Here is a 12,365-nt window from a genome sequence, read left to right as displayed (position 1 = left end):
CAAATGCATGACACCGTCTGAAACCACAAAAAACCAAACCCAAACCTGAAACGAATCGTACCCAGATCTAGGGTTACATGTTATGCGTGCTACTCCCAGTCCAGCTGTCAGGCATGTTATTTTCCAACTTATTCGCTTCGAACTCCTAACCTAGATGCGATCCAGTTTCATTACCGTTTTGCTTGGGGTTTCTAATCTGGCTTTGATACGATGTTATTTTTCAGCTTATTTATTTGGGGAATCTTAATCTGATGGTGATACAACATTATTTTTCAACTTATTTGTCTGGGACTTCTAACCTAGTTTGAGATACAATTTCTAACTTTTTTGCTTAATCTCTTAATTTGACTGTGATGAGATGCTATTTCCGAACATGTTTGCTCGTTGTGACAAGTTATTATCGACACAGAAACTAAATATTGAACCTAGAAGCTCCCAAATGTAAGGTGACCTGCTCTACCGCCGAGCTACTCATCCATTTATAGCTCAGGGAATGGATTGTTCTTCCAACACACTATAAACCCTAGGGGTTTTTAAAAATTAAAGAACACGCTCTTTTCAATGACACTTCATAAATAACGATATTGTGCTGCAAACTGTGGAGTAATGCTTTTTGCCAGAGTTCAAGTAGATTTCTTTTCTTTAAAGAAAAATAGATCATATAAAGGCCACTCTTTGCACTCCTATGTTAAGAGCAAATATGCATTAAAATGCTCTTCTCACGACTATGTGAATCGGTTACACGCTAAATAAATTAAAAACGAATACTTCTGCAGACATGAAAAGCCGTGCATGACACAGAAAGCGCAGATTTAACGAGTCTCTGTAACCTCTGCAATAGTTCGAGTGATTTAACTATTCTGCTTTCGAAAAATCTTTCAAATGTACTGAATCTGAAACAAAGAAGCAAACAAAATATTAAGAAGGTTAAAATGTTCGGCTGCATTACGAGGAATGATGATGATCGTGTTCATCGTGATGATGATGATCGTGGTCATCGTGGTGATGATCGTGATGATGGTGGTGATCATCGTGTGAGTGCGCAGACATTGTAATGTCTTCGGACGCCATTACGCAGCTCTTACCTTAGGTTATGCACAGCTTCAGAGACAACCGTTTCAGGGCTAAATGCTGGAGCAATATGAAAAGTGCAATGAACAGTATTGTACGGATATTCTATGATTATCTAATCTATCCAAAACGGGTGGCGACATTGGAGAATGGAGTATAGGCATCAATGTCAAAGCGGGTACAGATGGGCTACTGTTCGATAACATTGCCGGCCGTTTACCCGTTTCAGGTGTTTCTTATTGCGAAATTTTTCTAGCTGTTCGTTGGCAAGTCTTCCTCAATTCCGGTTGGATCTTGGAAGTGGGCATTGGGATTGCCTTGTCTGTTCATAGCAGCTTTTTACGTTGATTTGAAAATACCTATTTCAGCAGTTATGTGTATGGTTGAGACTCCAAAAATATTTCCTATTTTATGTTAGGTTGTCTTCATGGTCTTAGATCTAGTTCATGTCTATCAATTTAGTTTCTGAAAATTTGATTATTGATAATCTCTAAACTTTATTATGTCAATTTTTTTTAAATTGATGGTTGATAATGATAATTTTTCATCAAGTTAGTGGTATTTTTTTTAAAAATTGATGTATGACAAGTTTCAATCATGTATATGAATCTCCAATTCTTATATAATAGAAGTGATAGAATGCATAATTTCAAAATGATTAGGGCCGATCAAATCCTTAAATTGAATGCAATAAATTATCTTTTACATAAATATACACCAAATTGTAAGATTTGTGAAAGTTGACAAAAGTGTAAAAGATCTTGTAGGTTGGCTAAATATTTAGTTTTTTTTTCTCCCATTTAATTAGATTAGGATTGTGGTTGTAACAAAGAACAACTTCATAGTTGCAAAAATGATTAGAGTTAGAAGCCCAGTTGGATTTATGTCTAATGGAAATGTCTTATGGATAAAGATTGGATTTATCATCAAATTAAACAAATAAGCCAATTGAATTGGAATTGTGTGTCCATAAATACAAAGATAAGTAATATAGCAATATAACGAGATTGTCTTATAGATAAAGATTGGATTTATCATCAAATTAAACAAATAAGCCAATTGAATTGGAATTGTGTGTCCATAAATACAAAGATAACTAATATAACAATATAAAGTTATAAACAAAAACAAGATTAAATATACCAAAATCCAACTACAAAGAAAATTGCATTTTTTGTAATTATATAAATACATTAAAATACTAACCCAAACTAAATGAAAAAATGCTTCAAAGATGTATTTTTCACCACTACATTATTATAATTTCTTGAATATTACTTTAATTTCATTAAAAAATAATAATATAATTCATTTTAACAATCCTTTCTAGTTATTCAATTAAAAATAATTATTGTCCAATCTTTTAATTTTTTGCACAAACAATTAATCAAGAAATTGATTCAATATTATAATTTTTAATAAAAAAATTAATCTATTAATGATATGAGATTTATATGATGCAAATACATTGTTCAATTATAAACAGTATATTATAATTTTTTTATATAAATCTCTAGAATATAAATAATAAAAAAATTATAACAATTCCTAATCTTTATTTTTCTAAATTTTAATTATTTAATAGTTTTTGAATTTTAACTTTCCATGGAAAATGAGAAAAGATTATTAGAAGATAATTAGAATCTTTATCTTCAAAATTAAGAATGCCTACTTTTTTTAGTTCATAATTTTTTCTACCTACCTTTTAGAAAGACAAGAATTTTCAACAAAATATTATAAAAAAATATACGGAAAACATTAAAAATATATATAAAAATAACATAAAAATATTATAAAAGAAAGATTGGTGGGGTCCACTCTAGCTTAGGGATAAGGTTCCATCTTTCCATAATGTGAATTAAATTTGATGGCCTTAATCCTGTTTGGAGTAAAATTTTGAGGTGCATCTTTAACAGAAATTCTATAGCATCATTATATGTTATTCCCTTACTTTAAATGAAACTGTATTTATTGTCAGATAGACCGTCAAACAGTATGGAGGCAGAAAATTATGGAGACTTTCTCGGCCGCAAAACGCATCATTGTCCCCATCTCAACTAAAATTGTTCAATCCAAAGCTATCATGGAGGATTGTTCAATACCTATGTTTTTTTTTATTGGAAGAAGCATATTTGTACATGTTATTTGAAGATCAAGGGCCACTAAGGGCATCATATTAAAAATATATATATTGGGAAAATAAATTTTAGAAAATTAAAAATGTTATCAATATTAATTAATCAATGAATATAATATAATAATAAGTGATAATATTAAAATATATTGTTAAATAGTCATAGGTATACATATTTATGATCTTGTTGATCAAGATTTTTTTTGTTTTGATAAAATAAAATGTTAAAGTGGCTCTCTCTATATATTACCAATATCTATTGTGGCCCTTTCAAATGACAGTGTTTGTAACTAGTGTAAAGTTGAAATCCATATCATTATGATAGGGATTTTTGTATAATTATCTCTCCTAACATGTCGATTAAGAATAAAATTTGGGTTATTAATGTTTCATGATATATCAACATGATTATCAAATTTCACAATCACACATGATGACTCTAGTAGTCAAGAGTACCTTGATGATTAACAACTTCTTTATAATGCCAAGTTCCATTAATTATGTTGGCATCCACCCACAAATCAAAACCAACATTACACGTTGGTGAGTACACCAAGAACCACTCTATTCAAATGAGCGTCATCATCATCATACGATTCTATATGCTAGATATATTTGTACACACTACAAGCAACTAATGTGATGAGTGACTGTAGCATTCTCTTATTTTGAGTGACGAGAATATTATTTGTAGCATATAAATGTATAGATAAATCAATATTGCATGCTCCTCAACACTTGTTGTGTGTGTCTAATTTTTAAATTTAAAAAAAAAATAAAAAAAATATTAAAACAGTATTAAACCATTTGGTCTAAATCAAACCATACCTTTGATTGAGCTAAAAAGAGCTTCAAACATTTAATGAAAACTTAATATTCTCACCATTATGAACTCTCTATGTTGATTTTGATTATTGAAGATGTAATTAATGTGGTTGCTCAGAGAATATGATAGGTTTCTATAACATGCACTTATGGATTGATCATTCGTCCATTTGATCTGATTGAGAATGGGGTTTGATTTGTAGCTTCTTGGTTGAAGGTATGAAATGTCTAAATTTTAAGAATATAGTATAAGAATGGATGGTGGAGGAGCATTGGTTTTTAAAGTAAGCTTCTATTCTAACAAGCTAATAAATGAAGGGTTAAGATTGATTGTAAATTGATGGGTAGGATTGATTGAAATAATTGTTAAATATTATTGTTAGGGTTTCTTTTAGCTCATCTTTATGTGAATGGATGAAATTTAAATATATATCAAGGGAATGAATGGTGGAGATGTAAAATTATTTCAACTTTTTTTTAGTAGTTAATTACATGACTAGTTGAATTATTTATTTATTCGTGGATAATAGAGAAAATGGATTATTCATTCTAGAATAAATGAATTAAATAAAAAAGTAACTAAATAATTTAAAAAAATTGGATGAATAAAACAAATTAATATGATTAATTAAATATTTTTAAAATAATAAAAATAATTTTATTAATTAGTAATGTAGTGATGGCTTGATGATAGAACGTGAAGTTAGGTGTGTCATTTGGATGTAATTAGTTTTAGATGTCTACACTTACTAGGACATTTGTTCAACGCATGAGGATTTTCTAGTCTTCTTATGTTGCAGTTGCATTCCTGACATTTGTTAACATTTAAATGAAGTGGACTTGTTCTAGATTACACCCTTGATTGATAGAAAATTATGTCTAGGGTCACAACTTTATGAAATATAGTCCACAACACTTTACCATAAGTGGTGATTACAAACACAAAGTAATTATGCTAGATCCCCGATAAGAATAATTGACCTTTCACCAAAACCTTTAGTGTCATGTGATGGGAATAATTGTTTCAAATGCCTATTGATATCAACAAATAATGTAGGGCTTATAAAATTCATTTCATTAATAAAAAAATATTGATATGATCAATGCCTTTGTACAATACAACTAATAATTGGCAAATCAAATGTCATGTATTATTGATAGGATTTTTTAATTTTATATGAATTGTAGTGCCATGAATGTTGAAAGCAATAATTCTTGGTGCCATTAGCTAATTCTTGGTGTCCTTAGCTAATTATTGGTGCCATGTTTCAAATATTGTGTAATTAATTGTACTATTCATTACATGCCTTGTACAATTAATTACACAATATTTCCCTATTTAAATAGTTTCTTAGATAATCATCTTAAGAGGTTCACCATTTTAGGTAGTTCAAAATGTCCCACAACTGCATCAAATGCATTGTGTTGTTCTCACTCAAATTACTTTAAGGATTCTACTAATGAAGAAATGGTCCTTTTGAACTGAATTTCCCAGTTAGGTTGGCTCCATGAATTGTGTGGTTATTTACTATAAAGCATATGATATTCATATTGGTTTCAATCATATGTCGTATAACATTCTTATCAACAACAAAAAACCTAATATCATATAACTAAACATCTTAATATTTGGAGCCAATCTAGGTAAAAAAAATTACTATAACTCCTCAAATTCCATAAAACTTGTAAATGTTGGCTCTCAAAATTGTAGTTCCTTTCTCCTAGAATAGGCACTCAATGCTAATGTGAGGAGGAAAAGAATACATGGTGAGGAGGAGAGACTCGTCAATAGAGAGAGAGGTAAATTATAAGCTAATACATAAGAATGTGCACATTTTTCTTCCTCTCTTAACTTAACTAGGCCAAGGAGGTGTTCCCAAAAAGTTCATTTGAGATGGAAGTTATAGCTGAAGTCTTGATTGACCATTCCTACTGCTAGCCACAAATAGACCTACATGAGACCTTATATTAAGAAAGGCTAAACCAAGTAAGCACATGAAACAATTGATATACAACAAGATCAAATCACCTAAGATGAGTCCCCTTGACATATTATACACATGTATTAGTTGGATCCATTATCAATAGCCCATCTAAGATACAAGCAATCCTAATCAATTAAGATATTTGAAACATGAAATGTAAAAAGCTATGTAGCAAGATAGGATCTATAATGACTTCTTAAACTAAAGTAAACAATGTTTTTAAAGTATAGAAGTGTGGTGGGAAGATAAGTGATAGTAGATAAGTGCCTTGATCACATTGGCAACATAGTTAAATATTATCCCCCAACACAAGCACACGTGCTAATGAACATGATGACCATGTATGCACTTGGGGTGATCCCACTATAGTGGCTTACACTTTTTGGCCAAACTTGACATTGAAAACAACATTACTTGTTGACACCTATTGCCACTGAATTAGATGGTGTGAACTAGTGGTTTGTGATATTTTGTATGTAGATTATATATATATATATATATATATATAAAATTATAATTATAATTATAATATTTTTTTTGTTGCATCTCCTTTGATAACTAGTCTTTTACAATAAACAACATTTTAAAAAGTGATGTGTACTATATAGTGCATAACTTTTTTTCTACGAAGGAAAATATTCTATTTTTTTCTAATTTAGATTTGTATCTATGATATCTAGGGCATGTTAGACACAATGTACCGCTGAGAGGGAGGTAAATCAATGCTTCTCAAACTTTTCCCTTTAACTGTCGTATGTGAGTGTACCAGTTATCAAATCTAACTCAATGCAGACTTGTCGGTTAGAGGGGAGACCAACACAAATGCAATCACATACAAAGGGACATCACATAACACCAACATATACGAGGAAAACCCAAGATGGGAAAAACCTTAGTGAGAAATGTTGTTGGAGTCTACTGCTCCAATCCAGCCTCACAATGAATCTCTTATTACAATGTTTAGGGCACCAACCCCTGATTTAGGGCACCAACCCAAGGAGCTACAACCCCTGCACCAAGCTTCAACTCAGTGGTCTAAAATGAGTATATTCAAATACAATAGTAATAGAATTGTTACAAATGGATTTTGTAACTCTTCAGCAAATCTCTCTATCGATTCTCCTCTCTCTAATGCTCTGCGGGTTCTCTACTCACCTCTCAGCTGCAACCCTATCTTCTGATGCAATTTGCTCTTTGTTGGTTCTCTTTTCTCTCTCACACACTATTGTTATCCACTACCGATCTACTCCTCTCACAAACTCATTGGCAAACTACCGGTTGCCTCAATGTTGCAAGTTGAACTCTTCAATTCTATTCTCTTTCTCACTCAGTCTCTCTTTTGATTGTCGTCAAGTACTTGACTAATTTTCTCTCACATGCAGTAGCTACACTTACTCATTCAGCAGCTTGTCGGTTGCTTTAACCTCACCGGTTAAACCTTCACCAAAACCTATTACCAGTTGTCTCCTTGTTGCTCGATCTCTATGATCCTCTGCAGATATCACACTTCATCTACTTCTTTATTCGGCCTTTTGCATCACTTGGCAGCATCTCTCTCTCAGGCATCATCCAGTATGTCTTTGGCCCACATTTTTGTATTCAGACTTTCCTGCCAAAAGCAACATTCAAACTTGGCGCCTTAGGGTTTCTTCCACTGATCACGAGGCACATCAAATCTGATCAGATCTCATTCGATTTGAGCTCCAAGACAACTATCTTCACATCACTGCCATTAACATGCTTTCCAATACACGTTTGCTATGTTTAGCAAACACAACCTTGTTCCTCGACCTACTTCTGTCAATCACATTTAGTGATCTCATAGTTGTCTTTACCAAATATGATATGTAGTAGATTATCTTTCATCGATCATGGCATCACTCAAATCTTTGGTTTGCATTGAGCTGTAAACCCTTTGCAACCCCTCTGTGATTGTCACAATCAACATTTAATGTTGACCAACTGCCAGCTACCTCACTGACATGATACTCCACCGACCTCCGTGAGATTGCCACTTCAACTCCACGTGGCATCCTTGTCGATATCCACTTCAGTAGAGATCTTTGTGTCGACTAGACTCGGTCACCAACAATCAACACACAACCGGTCCTTCTTTTCTACTGTTTCATTAACCCTGCCAGTATCTCACACTTTACCGGTTAACCATCATGTATGCACTTTGCTGATATGTTGGTGGAATACCTTAATCAGTCACCAGACATGCCTATGCATAGCATGCACATTCTCATTAGGTAGGAGCACATCACTTAGCCTTTTTGCTTCCTTACCAGTTCTCATGTTGACTGGTAGCCATTATGACGACACCATGCCATCAACCTTCAATTGATTCCATCTAAGGCATTTGCATATCGGTTGCACTCTCTCTATACAACTGTTATTATGCCTTTCACCATCATCAGTCTGAACATCATCTTAGCCGGTTTGTCAAGGTGACAAACCCATCACTTCTTTACTCTTCCTTTTCTATCCTGGTGGCACAATATGCCAACCCTTTCTGATCCAGTGCACATCTCTAATTACATGCACCTGAGGCATCCTTTTATTTCACCGGTAGATCCGGTGTGAGCCTTCAATCACTTGCCTTCTACTTTTTTCTTATTTCGCATAACTAAGATGCATACTTTGCATAATAAGAGATAAGATTCAATTACCAGTGGGAGTGGGTCCTTGTCATCTGCATTTTGCAATGCACTCATGTGGCTTACCTATTTGTGCAACATATCTTCAAACATGCACATGTGATCCAATTGGGCACACTCATTGTTAGTCATCTCTTCACATGGTGACTGCATCTCTATCCGGTAAAAGTCATGTTGTTCTACATCCACACAGCATACCAGTGACCCAAAAGTCATTCTACTGAATGACATTCTCTCCCTTACCTTACTGGTGCACTGCAACACAAGGTGATATCAAAGATATCTCATTCTGTATGCATTCATGACAGTGCAACACATACATCTCTTATACCGGTATCCTGCCTATACCGGTTGACATCAATGACAACACAATGCCAACAGAGCATGCATTTGGTTTCATAATTTTTTATTAAATTAACTTTTGAAGTCAAACCAATTACAATTTAGCATAGGTGTACTATTTAGAACATAACTTTTTTGTATACATATCAAAATTCAAAAAAACTTGTTGGATCAAGGACATCAATACCAAGTGGCTAGATATTTTTCATTTCTTTTTTGGTAATCTGTTATTTTTCACATGTGTAGAAAAGAGAGTTGATGTTCAATGAAAAACGTATGTATAATTAAACTAAAAAAAATGTAAAATAAAACTACACTTGTTGGAACACTCATTTAGAGGACGATAATCCTGCAATTGGGTTTGTCAAGTTGATTCCATTTTGATCCTCAGTTTGAGCCTCGAAATCCAAAAATCTATAGAAAATTGTAGATTGAGGGCCCCGACAAGTGCAAAATAAGAGGGTTTGAATGAACATCCCTTCATTTGAACCCCTCTAAACACCTTCGAATAAAGAGGTGTTCATTTGAATTCCCTTAAATATATTGTTAAAATAGGATGGCAAAGGCTTCGAATGAACCCCTTGACCTAAGCATGTTCATTTGAAAGTGGATGCTCAAGTGAACATAAAAAGATCTTTGAATGAAGGAAGCTCTTCATTAAAAGGTGCTTAATTTTTATTTTTTATTTGCAACTAGCAAGTTTTCTTCATGATCGAAGATGTAACCCACTTATGTGGGATGACCCACAATTAAAAATCATAAGCTAAATTATACAAGAAACAAATACGGACCCATAAGCATTGGTGTACATTTGGCCCATACTCCCAATTTTTTGGTGAAATTAGGGACCTCGTATTTTAGCCCAGTGTTTGCCCGCTTTACACCCTTACTTCCACTAGGTGCCCACTATTGATATTCAATTCAATGTTTTTTTCATTAAGCACCTTTGGTCAACTAATGATTGGAGTTGTGATTTGTCTTCTCTTGTGCTTTGGTCATGTGCCCAAACTATCAAATCCCAAAAAAATTACGAGGGTGTTTAAGCTTATTTTTAATATCAAGTATGTTTTTGGACTTTCCTTTGTTGGCATTCTTTCACTCTATTATCTATGTTCCTCAATGGTCTTTGCATCCTTCAAGTTTTTAGACTTTGGCTTACTTGAGTACCGAGTCATAAGGTTCCTTGAACCCTTATATCTCACTTTATCTTCCTATTCACCGCATTTTGAGTTTCTACTTGTTGTCATCCCTTTTTCTAAAACTTATTTCACTTCCATGTTGTTAGGTCAAACCCTCAAAGGTACACGTAAATCTATAATGATTAAACATTTATCTTGATTCCTGAATCCTTGATGTTTTTTTTTTCCCATGTCCCCAACCCTAGTCTTTTAAGATTTTTTCTATTGATTCCTCTTCTTCTAGTTTCTTAAATTCCCAAATCCTTATTGTCTCACTTTTATATTTCCTTGAACTTTCAAATTTCATCATCTTTCTTCCATTTTCTAACCAAGTGACAAGTATTACCATGTCTTAATCTCTATTACAAGTTGGACCTTAGAGATTTTCCTTACACACCTACTAAGGCTTGGTGATACTATGGACCATTGATCCTTAATATGAAACACATATTGGATGTTAGGACTTTTATTTGACATATGTGAAGGCACTCAATATGCCATAGATTTAAAACCTAAACTTATACGAGCTTCCAATCTTTCACTACCTTTAATGCTCTTGCATTGAAAATGTCCAATCTCCAATCTCCATATATTCTAGTATCAGATCTCCTTGGATCTTGATCTTGATTTCTTCTAGTATTGGGTATTCCAAATACAAAACCCCAAAGTCCCAGATTTAGACTTTAAGGTTTTTGCATATTGTTTTCTCCTTTGCTAGATATTTTTTCGTTAACATCTTAGCAACATAATCTTTTGTTTACTAACTATCACTCATTTTCCCTTATTAGATCTTAAACTTTCTTCTACCTTTCTCCCTCTAGTACTTAGTATCTTCAAACTCCAATACCCATTTTCCAACCCCTTCTTTCTTCTCAAGCCTTAAGAATTTTGTTTTCTTGCACCTCTTAACATTGAGTATTCAATATTTTTTATCCTCACTAGTAAAGTAAGCTTGTTGGGTTCCCTTTGTTTCCATGGTAGATTAATAGTGGTTTCCTCAAAACCTTCACCTTCATCAACATAGGCTCCCAAGTGGAGCTCCATACTTTTCTCTACATTTTTCTTCTTGTACGCATGCTTCATGCATTCTCAACCTTGTGTTTCTCTAGTTATTTCATTTTCATTCTTTTTCTTAGCATGATACTGAATTATATATCAATCTAACATAAGTAATGAAAACAATGATTGGCAATATCAAATTCAAACAAAAATATGTAATTGAAATGTCAAACAATAATTCATCTTCCATAAAAATATTAAAATAGTAATTGATATATCAAAACCACATTAAAACAAACGCAATTACAATCTTCTATGCCAATTGAAGACAAAAAAATTAGCTACTTCTATCAAACAATGGTTGTAGTTTTTCAAACTAATAGAAATTGTCATGGCGTGCTACAAAATTTGTAGAGCACACGGAAAAAAAAATAACACGTGTGTCCAAAATAACATGTTCCTCATTTTTATAGGTTGTTGCTATGGTTTTTTTTGTATGTCAATCAAAATGTGCATGTGTTATAATGGACACATATTTTATAGGTATTTCATTATACATGTGCATTATAACATGCATACATTCTAACTTGCTTTGAAAATTTACCTTGGACATCTAGTTGAAAGGGTTGGGCCTCCATGTGAGATGCTCAAATATGTGTTATAAATAAATTACAACAACAAATAAATTTAAGCATGATGTCCACCAAGTGTGTACATTTTAAGACATTATAAAAAATTGCTATGGTGATGTCAAACTCTTTATATCTTTCTAACTATTTTTTTTTCCTAAATTGAAATACATGAAGGTTTCATTCTTCGATTTCTTTTTTGAGTGTCTTCATTTTTTAGGAAAACATGTATAAATGTATAATTTTTTCGGTGGCAATTTTTATTTGCTCATTTAATTTTGAAACAATTTTATATTTTACTCTAGACTCCATTCTATATACATTCAATTTTTTAATTTATTTTCAATTAATTTTCTCAAAATAAAGGGGAAGCACACTCATTTTCAATTTTTCAAGATGTGTCCACTTTGAAAATTAGTAAAAAAATATTATATTCATTAAAAAATAGTAAAAATTTCTAGCACAACGTACACGATATTAGCTAACTTTTCATTGAAGAGATTTGTGCAATAGTGAAGAAATATCAATATTTTAGGGGAGAG

General features: G+C 32.6%; 1 protein-coding gene across 1 annotated transcript in view; it reads right to left on the bottom strand.

Moving 5' to 3' along the window:
- Window positions 1–1,238, bottom strand: part of LOC131071864 (urease accessory protein G) — a 35,188-nt gene extending 33,950 nt beyond the window's left edge. The window contains exon 1 of the mRNA XM_058007832.2: window positions 950–1,238. Coding sequence (XP_057863815.2) covers window positions 950–1,071 — 122 coding nt within the window. The 5' untranslated portion in view covers window positions 1,072–1,238. The remainder of the gene's footprint in view (window positions 1–949) is intronic.
- Between the last annotated feature and the right edge of the window lie 11,127 nt (window positions 1,239–12,365).

The sequence above is a fragment of the Cryptomeria japonica genome, chromosome 1, assembly GCF_030272615.1.
Source record: "Cryptomeria japonica chromosome 1, Sugi_1.0, whole genome shotgun sequence".
Lineage (NCBI taxonomy): Eukaryota > Viridiplantae > Streptophyta > Pinopsida > Cupressales > Cupressaceae > Cryptomeria > Cryptomeria japonica.
Note: the sequence above shows the minus strand (reverse complement) of the source record. Positions and strands in the feature narration are given on the sequence as shown.